Genomic DNA, 19,990 nt, shown 5'->3' on the forward strand with positions numbered 1-19,990 from the left:
AGAATTTTCTCCAAGTACAGTTGAATAATGATATTTAAGGTATGGGTTTGGCACTGCTGCTTTCTTTCCCTGAGAACTTTTAGCCTTTTAGCTTAGTAATAGCAGTTTTAAGTCTCAATACCTGCACCACCTATCCACCATACTATGTTTTATTTATCATACAAAGAATTCTTGTCAATGATAACAAAAAGGAAACATTCCAGGAAAAAAACAACTTTTCTTTTTCTTTTTTTAAATGGAATAGACTTGGGGGATAAAGGCTAGTTATTCCTTGGGTTTGTATTTTTTTCCTATTCTTCAATATTATACTCACCAGCATCTTAGAAGTTTGTTTACAAACATTAGCAGCTTTCTTCTGGATTAAATTTGTAGGGTTTTTTAATTAAATAGATTCTCATTTTTCCATCTCTAACAGAGAGGGCTCTGAATAGCTCATAGTCCAGCTCTTCCTGGGGCTTAGGTTTCTGAGTAATTCAAAAACAGTAACTAAACATACATCTCATCTTAGGCTTTCTCCTTTAGCATAGATTCCATCCAACACCTCCTCTGACCTGGTCTCCTTTCACTAGTTCCCTTTATTTTGGCTCTTGCCCAATTTCCCTTATATATGGATAGTAGTTAACCAGTTGCTGTCCGTAAGAAGAAATTCAGTACTTAAAGGTCTAGTGCATTTGGAGTCCCAGAGAAGACTTGTGCTCCATCCCATTCTAGAGCAACACTCAGACAACAACATGCACCCAAAATAAATGCTGTCATACCTTTCACTTAGTAGACATAGCGTATTTTCCAGGGTCCTACTAGACAACACAGTTTCTTGTGCAATATGATTCCTGACAGTCAGAGTGTACTCAGGAGTCAGTAGCTAAAATTCATCGTCTGGCAGTTCTATTTCCAGTCCTATTGTATGCCCTCAAAACTTCCTTTTGATCACTTTCCTCTTGACATTCATCTGTTTTTCAGATTAAGGATCTGTTTCTACAACGAGCCTGCCCCAGACAGTCAGCTCTCATGGAGGGATGGCAGGTTCTGTCACACTGCTTCATGATTATTGAGGAGCATTTAGCTCTCAGGAGCCTATTCTTGTGAAGGCAAACAGGAACAGTTCTGTGCTTTCAATTTGCTCCTCACATCCCCCTATCATACAGAACCACAGAGGTGAGGAAAGCAACACCATTATTTGGTTTCATCTGGATCCTGGTTGGGAGGAAAGTAAAAGAAAGGGACACTTGGTGGGATCTTCCTCTGCAAGGAAGGGAGTATTTCACACACTGCTCCTGCTTCTTTGGCTCCAAGGAAAGGAATGAGTCTGAAGAGGAATAGAGCTTCCTGCATAGGAAAGACTACTGACAAGGGACTCTCCGGCAGGTAACTCTTCCCCGTTGTACAGTTGCTACTCCCAGTATTGGTAGGAAAGGCCTGAAAATTCACCAACAACAAACTTCAGCCTACCACCATTTTATAAGCCCCAAAATCTTTACCTAGTAGAATCTCTTCTTCCACAAAAGAGAAAGAATTAATCTCTCCAGAGTTGGAGAAGAGATAGAAAGGAAGCTTCTTCTCTGCTTGTAGCAAAAGAAGAGAGTTTTTACTTATCCTTCCTCCTTTATTTAGAAGAGAAGTAGTATTTAGATGGAGTTGTAATACAGTAATACAATTTATTGACCAATAAATCAGGAAAAAAGTACAACTACTCCACTGCAAAGGCAAAGGATTACTTTAGAACGACACAGAATCTAGTAAAATAGTTCCATGTGGATCCTGTAGTCAACTGGGCAAGATCATGAGAAAGAATGACTGCTTGCCCTTCTTAACTAGGGAGAGATGGAACCCGTTGCACAGATCCTAAAGGGAGGTACATTTAAGACTACAGTTCTTGTCTCATACTACAGCACTTAGCTAAAAGAAAAAGCACCAATCAGCAAATAATTTTTACAGGAAATACATGGGGAATAGGCAAAGTGTTTGGAATTAAATCCTAGAAAGAAAGTAAACTTTCTGGGATGGGCAGAATTTGTTTTGTTTGTTCTTGAACTCTGCACAAGTCTTACACATTCATCAATGAGGACATCGCAGGTTAATCTACAGGCACTGACAAAATCATCTCTCCTCCATTCTTAGCTCTGCCTAAGCCAGTCAGTGGCTACATCTACACAACTTCACATTACGTTCTACAGCAGTACTGCAAACAGTTCCTACAGTATAATTATTGTCATATACTTTTAATATATTTGATCTCTTTTCCCATCTAAAAGACTTGCCAGCAGTTTACTGCGGAGGAGAAAAGGATGGTTAACACAAAATAGGATTTACTTTCTTGACAGCTTTATGTTTAGACACATACTACTTGACTCTAACAGCCCAACTTCAGTTGCTTAAAGGCAGACTCCCGTAGATGGACATGGCCAAAAATGATCCAGGAGTCAAAGGGCACTCACTCTAATATACTTTGTTTTAATATCAAGTAATGCTAAGGTAAGTAAACGAGAGGAGACCATCTCTAAAGGTCTTCCATGGTGTCTATAAATTAAGTAGATGGGCCCACTCAAAAACTTTAAATAAATTACTTAGTTTGCTGAAAACTCACCCCCCCCCCCATCCTTTAAGCAACACTATATCTATTTCACACCTAGAGTTTTCTTTTTTTTCTCCTTTTTAAAAAATTGTAATTAGAAAGTAACAGGAAAATAATTTAATTATTTCACAACACAGCCTTTTCATAAACATACAGTTACGTTCACTTCATGAGAATTTATCTTCACTGTGAAATCAATCGTCACAGTCTCCATTTACTATACATTACCAAGTCACATTTGATTCCTGTCAGAGAACTGTTGACTTCTGCAGTAAATCAAAATGACGGATACTGTTAGTTTCCTTCTGCATCTATCCCCAAGCCTCAGCTAACTCAAGATGGTTTTTCCTTCTATGCAGTGAAATAAGCATTTTCCTGGTAACTGTATTTCAGAACTGGAAAGGTTTTCATAAATGGAAAAAATGCAGGGCATAATCCAGGAAACTATTGAAATGTACAGTATCAGAAACATATGGCTGTAGCAAATACCTATGCAGTGAGGGCCTGGGTATGAAAAAGAGAACAAGCTTATTAAAATTCTTCTCCTAAAGGATTTTGCTTGAAAATTAAAATACTTTAATTCAACATTAAGAAAGTTTGCATAGTCAATGAAAAAAAATGCTGCAGATTATGGGGAAAAAAAAAAAGATACACAGAATAATCTCCATGCTATCATGGAAGCTGGAACAGATGATTTTGCCTTTGTTCTTTAACGATCTACATCTTAAATAGCAAAATGGTTCCATAACCAGAACCCTCAGTGGGCAAACTCAGAAAGAGAAAGCTGATTTCTTTCTCAATTGCTAAGGTTTCTTTAATTAAAAAAACCAACCACTCTCCTCTCCCCCCCCCCCCCCCCCAAACAACCAGAAACTAAGTTAATTTACATGAATTTTGAAAAGCAAGAAAGCCATATTCAGACACACACACACACCCCCCATTCAGAAACCACGGATTAGCGTAAAGTAAAACAACAAGAAGACTCCTTATTTCAACAGATCTTTACTGATTCCCTGTTTCAGTTTCCCTAAGAATGTGGGACAGGGAATAGTCCCCAGTTGCGGGCCAGATCACTTTACTCAAGCCCCAGTATCCCTCCTTCTGCTGACACAATCTCTGAATTCAGGAGACAGTGGAAACTGATACTAAACTTGTTTTGACCACTTTGTGCCAGCAGGCAGATTTTTAGAAATATCAAAAGTCAGCTCTTTTACAGTGACAGAGGAATTGCCGTTGTAATTAGAATTCAATAAATACTTCTTCATGAACAACTTCTGCCTCCTTTTAAGCTCCAAGACTATCTCCATAAACAGCCTCTTCCAAGGAAAAGTTATTTTGTTGTCTTATCGCTGTGCTGTCGTGTCTTAACATGCCCATATAGATAGATATAAAGATGTTTTTAGAGCAGCTTGCAGATGCTGGAGAGTCTCCTCACAGCCCAAATGGGCAGGGTTATTACAGACATGGCAAACATTTTAGACATCTGATTTTGAAATCCTTGCTGTCCAGTGTGTACAAAGATCCAGTGAAAATGTGAATGAATATAACACCCAAATAAATCCCAAATTTGCCAATGGAAATGCGTACTTCTCTTGAATTTTCACAGCAGTTCAGTGATTAATATTTAAATGATGAAAATACCCAAAAGCCATTAGCCAAAACAAAGGAGAAACAACGAGCTAAAATTAACAGATTTCTCATGGAAGGAACTTAACATGTACAGCTGATATTAAGCCACCAGGACAAAGTTATCTTGACTGACTGATATACGTGCAATGTTGGGATGATTCACACATATCTATAGCAGAATAATCATAATTAGATTAATTTCCAGCATCTGAAGATCATTTACGTTTTGAAAAACACAAAAAGTTTTTCAAAGCTTTCTTCTGTGCTCCAGAAATGCAAGTGGTCAAGTGTTTGAAATCTTAATCCCAGCAAGTATGTGTGTGACATACTTTCAAAGGGCATCTCCTGGCAGACAATGTCCACATGTAGGCTAGCTGAGATCTCTGCAGATGTAGGCGAAGTGTTCATGGGGTAAGTTCAGAGCGAGACTCACATTGCGTCCTCATGTTTCTGGGGCTAGCAGAAACTTGACAGCCCAGAAATCCTGTGCTTTGCTTTTTCTTTGCAGGAGGGAGGAACACCCCTTGCTTCTGAAAGGACTATTTCTGGCCAGTTCAGGAGCAACAACAGCTGGCTCTGCAGGGAGCCACATCCAGCCCTCATCATCTTGAGCAACATCTGAATGTATTGCCAAGCTTTGGCAACATGAGGGGGGAGATGGTGTAGAGGGACTTAGCAGAAGAGAAGAGGAAGACAAGGGCATCTATCCATGCTACCCTACAATTAATTTATTTTCCTGAAAAAGAACTTACAGAAATTACACCTTATCTGCTCAAATGCAATTCCACTGAGATGGCTGCAAATGCAACTCTCCTCTTCAGTAAAAAAAAAAAAAAATAAAATTTACAGGTCATTTGTATGTCTAAGTGTTGTCATGTTTCTTATTTGTGCACAGTAATCTGAACTGGCTGTGCATCAGGAGTAGGCTTCCACAGAGCACCCGTACCACTTAAATCAGAGGATGGAGTCTGAAAGGAAAACTATGAGGCAAACGCTACAAAGCAAAGATTCTATTCATTAGGGAAGCAGAGGAATCTTATTTGTTCTCCATTCAGCAGTATATAAACCCAAACAAACAATAAAGTGACTCCCAAGATTACAGACAGGCAAGATTTTCCACTGGAGAAAGTGAAAAGCAATGACGCTTTTGTGATTTACAACAGTTGAATTTGGTCACAAGGTACAGAAGTCATGAATGTTTTGGTAAGCCTAGGTGATTGCCAAACAAAACAAAAACAGGATCAGGAGATGATTATTCAGCCATACAAAAGAACTAGATGACTAATCATGGAGCTGTTTTACTCCATGAGTGGCTAGAAGGACACTAACCTTTCATCCCATGATTATGCAACAGCAAAGCAGCAGATATATTAAGGGTATAAAGATGTTTCTTCACTCAACAAAGTGGAAATACCAGAACTGCATTCCCAGTTATTAAAATGCTCAGCTAGATAGTTTTACAGAAATATCTGCAGAATAGCACATTTTCTTACCTCTGCTCCGTGTTAAACAATGCAAAGATATGTTTGCTAGACATGAAACTCTTTTCAACATCTCGCACTTTCAAGTTGTCCAAAGGAAGCATATACTTTTTCTCCTTTTCCTAGAAAAAAAAACAGATTAAAACAACACTGTGTGAGGAGTTTTGGAGAAGCTTGATCTCAGCAAGCTCTGCTTAGTTGGTAATGCCTTCAGTACATTTATTATCGTAAGGGAATATCCATAATTGAAATGTCTGCTTATGTTTCATAGACATGCCTGCCACAGAAATGAAACCTCAATTGCAGCTCTGTTTTTCACTGACCCTCTTAAAACATTTCCTGATAAAAAATTCCAACTCAAACACATAAGCATCTACATTTATTATTCTTCATTCCTCTAAATTCTAAAAAGAAAAGGGCCAGACTTAACTAAAATGGAAGTGTTTAATCAATACAGAACTCTTCTACCATATCTGCATAGCAACTGGAGAAACCTGTGACATAAAATTAATCTCATCTAGAATTACTATTATTAATTATTTAGCAGTGGCATTTGATGTTCCCAGGGATAAATTTTCATTCTTCTGGTAAAAAATACCAAAAAAAAAAAAAAAAATCATACAAATCAATCAAAATCATACCATCATCAAGGTTTTACATATACCATATACAAACAAAACCAGACTCTAATCTAACCAGCTTGTTTCTCCAAACAGCAAGAATTATTTATTCACTTGCTGTACCCAACTCTTTTTGCATTTTCATCACAACTCTCATTTACAACACATTCTCATTTACAGCAAAATCACTATAATTTCACCTTTTCTAGGTTTCTTGCTTCCTGTCACTCCAAATTAAGGACTAGTACCACTCTCAAAGTACCTTATAATGTCAGAACAAAAAAGCCCTGAGATTATCAGCTGTTCCCATTGTGTTAAACTTCCTTGAAGTCCTCCTACTGATGGATAAACCAGGGCAAACCTCTCCATTTTGCTTTGCAAATACACCCGATGCTAAGTAGAAGCAATCCAAAGACAAAAGGGGCAACACTTGCATCCTCGTGCCCTCATTCTGTTTTTGCACATCACAATAAAATTGCTGATAAGGGTCCCAACACAGTACAGAGTTTAACACTTTTCAAAGGCTAGTAAGGTACTGTTAAGGCTGGTGCCATTATCATGGCAGCAATGGAGCGTGGAGAGGATTTATGCCCCAGAATTTGTGCAGTGGATACCAAGTGAGGTTCTCTTGAATATGGCTACCCAATGACTCTACAGAAGTTCAATAAATCACCAGAGTTGGAAAACTTAGAATTCCTTCACAGTCCCTTATCTGCCAACATGAAGCAAGACTGACTCGTCTCTGTCTAGACATCATCAGAACTAGCTGTCAAGTCTAGCACCCATTGGACTTGCTGGAGAATTGCAAACTGGGACATCACTTACAATGGTTGGCTCAAGTAAGAAATATGCATGTGATAATAATTTATTGTATGCCATAGAACAGGGCAAAAGGGACAAACTAGGACTTATTTTTCTCAATACATATTTCCCAGAAGAAATACACAAAAGTAACTTCCACTGCACAGAACTAGAAGAAGTCCTTGCTAGACAGAGATGTGTGTACTGTGAGGGCAGATGCAATTCAACTTGGCTAAGCTTCAGCAGATTGCAAAACTAAACCGGATGAGAATGTACCTAAGAGTGAAACTATAAAAATACAGCAACGTGTCCAACAATGGATCACTTTCCTAGACAGCTTCATAACAGGCCTCAGTAGAGGAAAAAGCATATTTCAAAGGCCCTTCTGGAAAAGTCTTGTTTTGTTGAATACAAAAGTTATCAAATGCAGTGTGGGAGTATTACATAAAATGTACTTGATGGATTTTCAAACTGCCTCTAGCTTAGCCATCCTAGAAATTATTACCCACAAAAGATAATACATATGCACATTCTTCACTCTCTCATCTAGCAACAATTCCGATGAAAGAGTCTAGTTCTGTGCCAGTCTATAGCTATTTATCACAGTTCATATCTATATTCTGCTTCCAGGGAATATATACTCTCTGAACCTTTGGGGCTCTCTCTGAAGGAAGAGTATACTGTCATCCATTCAGTAAGTATTACCACTGAGATAAACAAAACTAAGCAAAGTAATTTCAGAATTTGACAATAAAAAAGTAAATAAATAATAGTAAATGAAACAAAATAAAGAACTTATAGATAAGATATTTACATATAAAAATTAGAAGTACACTGTCCTCTAATACCGAGTTTTATCGATATGATTTGGTTTGATATTATAAACTAATGTCCTAAATAGTTCTGGTAGCATTTAAAAGGTAACAATATGTTAGCTTTGCTGACTTAACAAAGTGGCACACACTTGAAAAAGATCATAGCATATAAATTCAGGAGAACACATATTAAACTTTGTGTTAAAAGCAAGTGATTTTTTTCAGCTGAAAGCTGGACTGCATGCTAATGCAAGATACTTTGTTTTCTATTTCAAACAGATTACATAAAAAAAAATTTATATTTCTCCCCAAAAGATATTTATTCCATCATAACAAAGAAAAAAACTAGATAAGCTTAATTTTAATCTTTAAAACTTATTTTTCATTACTACAGAATATGCTTATAATGATTTACTATTCGATTACCAGAAATTTAAGAAGTTTCTGATGAAGTGTTTGTTCGGACAGACACTATTTATTGGCAAACTAAGCAACCACAGATGAGTAAAAATAGAAACTGATGAAAAAACTATACCAAGAATCTGATTGTCTAAACAAAAATTCCACAAGCAGGAAAGTTTTATAAATGTATGATGCCAAACTGTGAGAAAGCGTTTCTTCTGTAGCCACTAGGAAAAAGGAAATGCCTACTGAAGGCTAAGAAGTGGTTGGTATTTATTTACATGGCCTCCTACCCACACGCTGAGACAGAGCAGTTTCCAAGAAAGGGAAATCATAGGGTGCCTATGCTTGAAGCTAACAGACAGCATGTCACCTATGAGAGATCAGACTTAAATACTGCTTAATTCCAGGAGAAAGGTATTACTGCGACATTGAAGTGTGGCAGCAAAACCCATAGCAACCTTTTTTTCCCCCCCCCCCCCAAACAAAGAGGAAAAAAATATATATAAATGGAGCATGAGCTAATTCAACAGCAGATGAGCCCAACATCATTTCACCCTTAGGTCAATTAATATTATGTTATGTCAGGGCAAAAAAAAGCTCCAGCCAGGATTATCTGTGCATGTTTCCCACCCTCAGAGGCTGACAGCATAAGAAACAGGGAATGTATGAACCCTGGGAGGAATGGGGCTAGGCACACTTCTACAAGTGACAACATGCACATAACTGTGGGTCCAGTTTGTCCCCCTTCAGCACTTGTTCTTTTTTATTTATAGATTTTTATTTTTATAATGGGGCAGAGAACTTAAGTGTGACATGAGGGGAAAAACCAGCACATGCTGATCTCATGTAGAGACTTTGTCTCTCTTTTTCCTATACAGAGTAGAAGAGAAGGAAAAAGTGGGAGGTAGCATGGCCCATTCCTCTCTCTGTGACATGAAAAAAAAAAAAAAAAAAAAAAATCCCCATAATGCACCATAGAAAAACAAACCAACCTGCTAGCCTGGGGAGGCCTTCCCACCCTTGAGACGATGTTTCACCACTCGTGGGCATAAGTAGCACTCACATCTTTAATGGACTAGTTCTGTTCTCTGACAGGCAAGTGAGCTGCCAGGAACTGACAGCATGATGTAAATATGCCATATTACAACTGCCCCTTCCTTCTGCAGTGTTTAAATGTACTAAAAATAAATACTGCTGAAGTCCAAAATGGCACAAGGGATGCAAAAAATACAACAGCAGCTCCCTTCCCCCCAGCAAGGTCTCAGCCAGCCCTTCCAAGCTAATGAACTTCATTTCATTTTCAGCCAGGGGCAGAAATCATTCCCTCATTTTGGAACTTTGTAGGCTCCGTCAGAACAGCAGAAGAAACAGCCTTGGACACAATGTCAGCTAACTGGATTATAAAGGGAATAAAATTCCTTTACTTCAAAGAAAAGAGATTGTTAAATTATTTTAGCTTTTTCCAGCTATCAAAGGTGGATTTGTTACATTTTTATTTGTTGCTTCAGGATGGCTACTGCACAACAGCAGCATGCAGGACAAACTCTACTCCCCACTTCGTATCCTGAGCAACAGAAGCAAAATTCATGCAGGACAATTCAAATATATGATGCTCAGATTCTGAAAGGCAGGTCTGAGCCTGAGCGCTGGCCTAGTCACACTTTCAGTTACATCACGGGGAACGGAGCCAGTTTGCTCACCACTTTGTAATGCTTTTTAGAACACCAATTTCCAACCGGGGAGTCACAGCACCAACCAAAACCTGCCTCTGCTGATTGTGGGGACTACAGGTTAAAAGAAATCCAGCTCCCAACTGGAAGTGCAGGACACACTGGAAAAGTTGGAACACAGGCTGGTTTTACAGCAGGATTCATCCGGGTGTATCACTTTGTACTGAAATTACAATTCTCAGGAGTGATTACTGCGCACTGATAGCAAATCCATTAAATGCCTCTGCCATTAGTATTATGCATTAATAAGGCAAAATAGTGAACTACTATAAAATGATAAACTGAGGAAGAACAGCTTTGAATTAAAGCTTGAGAACAGCAGATAAAAAGATTGGTATTTCTGCCTCTGGACTAGATTTCCAGACTGACACTGTACTAGTCTCTGCATTTGTTTTCACGTTAGTAACTGAGGCCTAATACTTCCCCTGCTCACAAGCATCACGCTAGACCTCGTTTCTGCAAGCAGCTAGTGATGGCAGGGCATCATTAAGGTATCCTGAAATCAGGGTGCTAAAATGTGTAGGTGGAACACCAAAGCTGAGCAACTATTTGGCAAAGCAGTTAAGCAGCAGAGGCAGAAAATACCAAAGTGAAGATGTTCTACAGTACTGCACTACTATAGATGGCTGGATCACTACCTTCATTTTACAGACAGGAACAGACACAAGCAGCAGTGGCTTGTGAACCTGCTGAGCCAATCTATATCGAAGAAAGAAGAAAAAAATAGGAAGTGTCAGGAAATGCTGGTGGTGGGCTGAAACTATGCCTGTTTACTCCTGAAAAGGAAAGGCTGAGACTTGTTTACACCTAGGAACTGCTCTCACCGCCAGTGTGTACTCTGTAGCATTTGATGAAAATGCAAACTATTAAGATGTCTCATAGCAACTTTTATAGTATTGAAATCAATACCCAAGAGTTAACTATATTCTAACTTTAAATATACCCAAGAGAATTTTACTGTGTTTCTATTTCAGTTTATTTTTCTCTCTCAGTTCAGAAAGCCACACAGCATCTTCCACAATGGTCTCTGCTTTACCACACTTGGCTTTAAAGCATACTCTGAAAAATGAAGCATGAGATACATATTACTGCAGACTTCTGAAGAAAAACAAAGCAAGTTATTTTATTACAGACAACTTTGCAATGTGGGATTCAGGCCTGAACATGCTCCTGGGTACAGCTGTAGAAAACATAATTCTAAACTGTCCAAAAAATTAAGGAGCTGCTTTAACAGAAAAACAATGTATACATAAACATTCTAACATTTTAATGAAAAGCATAGCAAAAGAATACTTAGTAAGTTGCAGATGAGAAGACCATGTTTCTTCCACCTATGCACAACTCCCTCCAGTCTTCTACAATCAACTCCTACATGGCTTTAGCTGTTGATAATAAAGTATTGAAGCCAAGCACTTTTCCAGGAGTTTCTTTTCTTTGACCACTGAAACCGGATTCGAACCACCATAGATTCTGATTCTTCAATAAAGCCAGCCACATGGGCATCAAGAAGCACTCCGATATGTACAAATGATTCCCTGTGTGCTCAAGTGAAAGTTTTCAGACAAAAACTTCAGGCAAAAAATGAAAAATTATTGTCTCTCTCCCTGAGACTCCTCCACAGGCAGGTGGATTACATCTCCATGATTACACTACCATTCCCCTTCCCGCTCTGCTCTCACCATGTGCCAGGAGAACTCTATAGCTGTGCTACACCGCAACGGATGTATGTTACCTAGAGAGCAGTGCTATTACATGTATCCATATTGACAAGAATAATCCAGTATGACATATTAGAGAGCTGTCACATATAGGCATATATATAATTAAGAATCAACAAAGACACAGAAGACCCATTGTGCAACATATAAGAGAAACAATTCTAGGAAAATGCTAAAGAATAAAACGAGAGCTCCAAATTGAAAGTCTCAATACAAAAATGTGACAACAGCTTAGTGTGGCAAGACAGACTGTTAGAACAAAGGAGTGCATGGCACAGAGCACAAACACCAAATCTTAGATTCCCTCTGTGTTACAAGACTTTATACTCTGCCATGGTGGAGATAGAGTTCCTTATACAAATCAAAGCTGAAAATGCCAAACCTGAAACTGCAGTTGAAAAACAGAGATCTGATGATAGAATCAAGCTATTTCAGGTTTGAGTTGCTATCTTTTTATATTTTGTATTTGTAATATCTTTTCTAGGCAATTATGCATACTCTTGGCACTTTCCATTTTTCCCCAATCTTCTGGTACCTTTTCCCACAACATATTATTTAAAAAAAATTTAAGAGGCGTGTTATATCTCTGGTGTTTCTTTGGATTAAATCTGATCCTAATGTTAAATCAGTCCTTAGTCTGGTGTTGTCATTCATTTTACAGTGTGTTACTCATTTCTCACAGTGTTTTTATCTCGTAAGAAGTGATATTATATCTGTTTCTGCACTTTCCTTCTGCCCAAGCTTCTTCAGGAATAGAACCACAAGACTTCACAACTTTGTATTTGAAATACTTCATCTTTTCATGAAATGGTCACTGGTGTCTTTCTTGAAAGGAGTTTACTATCCTGCTACATTTCAAGATTTCACAGAAGGACACCGATATAGGATGTCTCTATACAACCATTTTGCAGCACAGCTGTCCAACTTTAGCTGAGGGTTTCCAGGGAGCTGAAGCTGCAGCTTGCATTCATGCAGCACACACCAGAGCAGAACCTCACAATCCACCTGCTCAGAGCTGGGCAGCCCTGAATCATTCCTGCCTGCATGAGAGGATGGGCATAGCACACAACAACGAACAACCAGAATCCTTGGGGAGTGCTGTGCCGAGCAACCAAACTGACCCTTAAGCAGGAGCTAACAAACCTGTGGCACTAAGCTAGCTCCATGTGGTTGCTGCCTGCGCAGCAGTCCCCACGTTATGGTACCCAGATAAACAACTTTCCCATCTCCATCTCTCATTTCCCTCAGTACTGAGGGGTGTCTGAGCAGGCATCCCATTGTATTAGTGCAGAGACTCAATGGCTGGATTAAAAAAAAAAAAAATTAAAAAATCCCAGTTATTTGACTGGTACTCCCTGTGCCTTTACATAATCAGTGCATCAAACAGAAGTGTTAAAGTTTCTGGAATATATAACAAATTCAACATGATTTAAGATTGCCCCTCTTCAAAAGAGGTGTTTATTATCACAAGTGGAAGGGCTGGTCTTTCACTGGTCTGTGCTATGGGGATGTGCTGTCAGTAAAAGGATCAATCTGAGAAAGGGGCTGATGAAGAGGAAATCTCTGTTTAGCTCCTATTAGTTAGGATCTTGAAAGGTCATTTTGAATTTGGGAAATCTTGTCTGGGAAAGAAGCCAGCAATTCCTCTGAACTGAAGCGGTGCTGGCATTTAAAATTGAGAGAAAGCCCTGACTGATGAACCAGTTGACAGTCTGGAAAAAATTCTGCTGGATGTGTCTAGTGGCTGCTCCAAAGGTAGAGGGGAAAAAAAAGTATCCTTTGACCTTTTTATCCCTTGCAATGAAGCCTGCTTATGACAGCTTGTTTTTCTCTACGGGTGCTCAAGATATTACTTTTCACTTTTCACGTACTGCAGATCATCCAGCAATCACAGTGGTTTGTGGGAGCGATAGTGCAGGATGAAGGGCTTTGGTGCAGCATGTCTGTGCTGGCAGAGGGCACAGAGTGACAATGACATAACAGTTCCTGGGAGATCCAGCTTTGCAGCTGGGTACAGATTTCCATTCATACAGTTTACAATTTTGCTTATTACATATATACATGTACTCTATCATATATATGTGTGTGTATAAAAATATTTTTTTTATATATGTACACACACACATATGTTTTGGTGGTGGGATTTTTTTTTATTTAAAGGAAAAACATAATTCCTGAAACCTATTCTCTTTGAATAGAAGTGCAGCTCAGATTTCAATCCTGAGAAGGTGACGGTCTGGGTGGATGAACCTTTCCTGTTCTAATGACCTCTTGCATTAGGAATACTAAGTTAAGACTGAAAAAAACCAGTAAGTTTAACTGTATTTTCAGCTTCCTGGACCCCCTTAACTTGCACATAAAAAGAGAGCCTCTCGTTTATAAGCCTCCTGCAATTCCTTGGTAGGTATATGAAGAAGATACACCTTTGCCACATTACCCCTGTTTTCTGCTGGACAGGCATTTCTTAAAACTATTCTAGCTTTTGAATTCATTTCAGTTTCTATAAAATGAATCCTAGAAAAGCTCAAACTCAGGAAAGCCACCAGATACTTTTCTTTGGGTACCAAGTGAAGTATCTGGAGAGACACTAGATCCTTTGCGTGTGTGTGGAAAAAAAATAATCCTTCTTACCAAAATAAAAATTACATAAATCAAAATGCAATTACATAATTATGTAAAAAACAATAAGGAGGATTTTCCTGAGGCAACCTGTCTGTCTCTGCAAGACTCCTGAAGATGCAACAAAACACTCACATACAAATTAGTTCATGGCATTTATGCTGCCCTACTTGCTTGTTATCATTAAAAGCTTTCAGACAGTAATCAGTTTCACTGTGGTGGAGATTACTGCAAAATGCATTAAGAAGTTCACGCCTGTGGCAATGGTCACTGAAAATATTTTGGAAAGCATCCCAGAAGTATAAGACTTTTTCCAGACATCCGAGAGAAACTCTGCTATGACAGAGCTTCTGGTGTCAAGACTTCTCCCCCATCACCCCTCCTTTTTTTTTTTTTTTTATAGCAGCATTTTTTTGAAAGGTACATTTCAGCTTTTTTTCTTTCTCTGTTTTAAATTTTTTTTTAAAACAAGCCAAGATACTTGGATCATGGAAAACGTTAACGTCTGAGACAACTGTCTGAAGATACCTCCTTCCTTGATCTACGTAATAAGTATAAATACACTCTGGTTTCTTAATTTCATCAAAGAAAAACTGTTGAATTGTAACAAAAGGGTGAGAAACCCACCTGCTTACTCTATCATAACAACATTTCTGGGTTTTTTTTGTAAAATAAACAGCCCTAGGGATATTCCTATATTAAATAAACAAAGAAAATTGAATACACCATAATCATCGAGCACTATTTCTACGTTATATGAAGAACATTACCTTCAAATGCTAAGCGACATATGCCATCAAATCTTCAAGGGAGTGGGTTTTGAAATGTGTCTCAGAATTTGACAAAAGATATCCTAAAATAATTATGGTGATGTGGAGGAAAACATGCAACCCCCTGCCCCTGGAAATTAATAGTCATTAGATTGAAGCCTCCTTAGAAACATTTATCAGGAAGACTGTTTCTATGAAACTGTCCCAGACTGAAACACTCCTGAAGCTCATAGCCAAAGCTGTTCCTCAAACTGACCATAAGTTGTCTGTAGACTGTAACCCTCTAAAGACAGAAGTCACTTCTAAATGTACATCATCTGCCCCAGTAGGTACTTGAATGCGAGTGGGGATTGCAGAATTTATCATAGCAAACCCATAGCAATACCTGAACTCAGAAAAAGGAACCCGGCAAACATGGGCATGGGAATGTGGAAAAAAAGGTTGGTAGAACATCCAAGACACCATGAAACTATCATGAACAATCAAGAGCTAGAGGACAGCAGCAAAAGATGCAACCTCAAAGCATTCTTTAAAGTTACTGTCATTAAAAAACAGTGACTGCAAGGTGCTAGGCAGTGTTAACTTACTACTGACTCCTACCACTAGGACTACATGCAGAAGGAAGTGTGTGTAGGAGAGCTGCTAAACATGGCAGTTTTCAATCTGCAGGTCCTGCATTTTAAATGAAAACATCCAAGTGTTGCTCACACCCACCACCAGCTCTTCCCTGACAACGCTATGTTGTTGTTTCACGTGCGAATGCACGTACCGTGAAGGACACTCGACTTGTTGCTAGCTGTTTCAACTGTGCTGCTTGGCTGTTTGCTGGCAGTACTATACAGAAAACTGAGGTCCTGTCTCAGTGTCACGCTAAAGGAAAAGTGCGCCAAGCTTACAGCATACCTTAACAACACACAACTAAAATGGAGGGACAAATTCTACTGCCTTGGCCACATGCTACCTTTAAATATCATGGCAGATGTTGAACTAGGACAGATGTCAGCAGGAAGTACCACAGTTTGGGGAAGCTTAGAGCAGCACCTCTGGAAGGGATGAGACATCATCAAACAGGAATAACCATGACTGTCCAAGTGCCATCACTGCCCTTTTTTGTGATGGCAGAACTTGATTAATTTATTGACAGATCACCTTTGTCGGCTCCATACATGCTCACCTTTTCGTCCTTGCTGAATCAGAGCAACAGGGCAATACCCCTACACCAAAGCCTTAGGGACTGTCAGATACACTGAAGGCAGTTCTGCAGGCCCAGAGCAGGCAATGCTCGTGTCCAGTAACAGATTATCCAAAGCTACGTTTTGCAGCCAGCTAGAACAGAGCACAGAGCTAAGAAACAGGCTAGTGAAACACTCTGCAAGCGTAAACTTAAAGCAAAACTTCAGTCATGTGGTATTAGTTTCACTACATTGGAGGCAACAGCTAGAGGCTTCTGCTAAGAGTCAGATCATGCACTGCCACAACCAAGACCTACAAACAAAGCAGGATTGCCACTGTGCAGTGCAGGCACCGGAGGGAAGTGGGGTACTGAAGTCAGGAGACAACATCTGTGATACTTCTGGCTGCCAGATTAATTTCCACTGAAGGAGCCATGAAGGTTCAGTCAACCAGAGACTCCATCATCATTGCTGGGAGCAACAAGCACTAAGACTGGGCAATGAGAGTGTCTCTGAAGAGTATCAGCACCTGGGAGGAGGAGGCATTTCCCTTGCTTCGGCGTGGTGGATGAGGTCTCCAGTAACTGCCAGATTAAGAATCTTGGAGTTATATTATTTTGCTTTTTCAAAATAACATCCTTACTAATAACTTTTAAATATTTTTAATTGTTTTTCTACTTTTCTCTGTATCTCTTCCAATACATACTAACATCAAACCTTGTCTTTTCTTGCTATGACATTTTAAAATATGTCATTTCTCCTCTGTATAAAATAACATCATCTTTAAAGAATTTCTGTTCTTCCCTTGCCTGGATTCCTGCAATCAAGCATTATTCTGACTCATACCTAACACCCTCTTTTATTCCATGCTGTTTGCTTAGGGAGGAAAATACAAACTGAATATACTATTGTGTGGACTAGAAGTTGTGTTAAGATGACTAACACCTGCATTCACTTAATCATCTCTGTTAAGATCCTGTCAGTCAGACTCCCCAAGAACACAATTAGGGCAGGAGCTCTTTTCTACAAAAAAACCCCCCAAAACTCTAACCAATGATCAAAATAGCTATTGAGAACTATCTCCATCACACTCTAAAATCTGCAACATGCAGCTTGGATAGCTATTGTTGATGAAGTGATAATATGAAAATAAGATTTTAAAGAGTCGATAAACAAGATGTAAGTTTTTGCTCCAGCAGAACTGTCTATACATGCTTAACCTCAGCTGTTTCAAAGAACCTATGAAAGATACAATGTCTTAAAGCCTCCAGGAGTTTCAGAACTATAAACAAGCAACGACAATGCAGGCGGTAATGACATTATTGCAAACACAGAAAAGACAACAAAAAAGGCATACTGAAATCTGAAAGTTGAAACACGCCTGCAAAAACTGAATTTTTATAGTATACAGTTGTATTACAGATGAGAAAGATAACAACTCTGCTTCTCCAGAAGAAAGTGAAATATTTATTAGAAAATGTACCATTTCCTCAAGAATATAGGTCTCCATCAATGCTGACTCAAAATATTGTAGATTATCAATACACTGGCCCTAAACTTGCAGAACTCTATTATATTTGTAAAGAATCACTCCAAAGTATGTACACTAATTCTACATAACACTGACATACGGCAGTGAATTCCCAGACAGTCAGTCAAAGTTCTGGGCAAGAAACCAAATTCCATGATTATTTTTTTTTTCTTTAAACACTATGTCAAAACACTCCTATTACTCGTTACTTGTGCTTTGAAAGATATACTCCATTACTCCTTAATGTCGTTAGCTTTTACAGATACTGCAACCAACAAGGAACTGCTGCTGGAAAAAATGTATTACAACTGTTTTCTAACACTGACATATTGAGATTGTTTCAACGTGAAAGAGGCACAGTGACAACAAAAGTCCAAGTAAAAAGAAGATAACTAACTTACAAATACACGTACATACTTGAATTTCAGTAAGGAATCTATAATAGTGAAACAAACTATCAAGTACTAAAACTCCCAAGTTTATAATTTTCCACATATAAATTCATTCTAGGATTGATTCCGAAAACTGAATTCATACAACTAAGCCTTACTGGTGTACACGGTCTCACTATTAGTCAGTGAGCTCATTTCACACACAGTGATTCCTAATATCAACAGAGATAATCTTTTAACCTGTACTAAAGTAATAAAGAACATTTTAGACAAACATTTTTTCCACTCATTTTGTTTTCAAGACAAAGATATAAAGCAGGGAGGACAGCTTATTGCAAAGTTGTCCATGCAACAGAATTTAAAAATCCAATCCAAATCAGAAAAAATGTGTCAGCTAATTCTCCCTCTGCCCTCCAAAAGCCTCAAAAATATTGAAATAAAATGTTGAAATAAAAGTGTTCCTTAAAAATATTCCAAGTCTGCCTAAGAGCTATTTAAACATCGCATTCAGCAATTTGATTTTCTGTAATCTGTTTTTTACATTTACATTACCCAACCTGAATGTATATTTTAATTATTTTCTCAATTCATTCATTTTGCTGAAATAACATTCTATTCCCCTTTGAGAATATTCCCAAGGTTATAAAAACTAGATTGTCTAGCAGTTTAGATTTGTTTTAAATGTCTAACAATATATTACACTGGAATAGTTTGAAATAATGAGGGTTTTACATGAATACATTACCAAACTATATAATTACTAGTAATTTCCAGAAAAAAGTACATGGCAACAGACAAGGCTAAATGCATGTATATTTGAATAAAATACATTACAGAACTATTGCCATTACTCAAAAAAAAATAAATACCCTACCAAAACCAAGTGTTATAAACCTGGAAAATTTACATTTAAAAGAAATTCATATTTCCTAATGGAAACAGAATACCTCAAATACATTTCAATCTGCTCTGAAACTGCACTTTAGAAATGGGGAGGGAGAGAATCTAATTCAGACAGAGGAAAAAATACACTTTAGTCTAAGAACACAAAACTGAAATTTTAAAATCAAATTAATTTGGCAGCTGAACAGAGCCTTTACAGGTGAACCCAAATTCCCCTTGCTTTTCTTGCATTCACTTCCATTTCCCCATTCACCTCTCACATTTCCTGCTGAGGATATTTGGTGCGAGAAGTGTTTTTAAATATAGGAACTACTGAAATGCAAAGACGACTTCGGCCACAGATTGTATGTCAACAAAGACCACTACTTCTAGGGACATTTTGCAGAGAAGGTCACTGTTTGTAAAGAGACTGAAACCATATGTCGCAGACTTACAAAACAGACACTACCTCCTTCTTCGAGGTAAGTGAAGATGGGAACACCATGGCCCCCAATATTTTCAGCAGGCACAAACAAAATCCCAGACTCTTTCAGAACACTAGGACACAAGATCATCTCGAAGAGAAGGAATTTTTCTTATGCTCACTGAGAGGAGGAAAGTTTTATATATAATAACACGTGTACACCCCTCAATCTGAAATAATTATACAATTACCATTGGATTCTAAATTCTCTGAGCTTAAACAACACAGCCAAAAGATCTTCATTATTTCATTATTAGGATCATTTAGCGCAAAACTTGACTGATGTCAGGTGCTGAGTTTCATAACAACATATTTCCAATTAATATGAATTAGGCTGAAAGTTCTCAACTTTTCAGTTTAAGAAAATCC

At 38.3% G+C, this 19,990-nt stretch overlaps 1 protein-coding gene across 5 annotated transcripts in view; it reads right to left on the reverse strand.

Annotated features, from left to right (window-relative positions):
* Positions 1-19,990, reverse strand: part of DNM3 (dynamin 3) — a 187,962-nt gene that overhangs the window by 62,880 nt on the left and 105,092 nt on the right. For all 5 annotated transcript variants that reach the window (XM_074876866.1, XM_074876865.1, XM_074876864.1 and 2 more), the window contains one exon: positions 5,695-5,804. In XM_074876866.1, the coding sequence (XP_074732967.1) occupies positions 5,695-5,804 (110 nt within the window). The remainder of the gene's footprint in view (positions 1-5,694; positions 5,805-19,990) is intronic.

This window comes from Strix uralensis, chromosome 8 (genome assembly GCF_047716275.1).
Source record: "Strix uralensis isolate ZFMK-TIS-50842 chromosome 8, bStrUra1, whole genome shotgun sequence".
Taxonomy (NCBI): Eukaryota; Metazoa; Chordata; class Aves; order Strigiformes; family Strigidae; genus Strix; species Strix uralensis.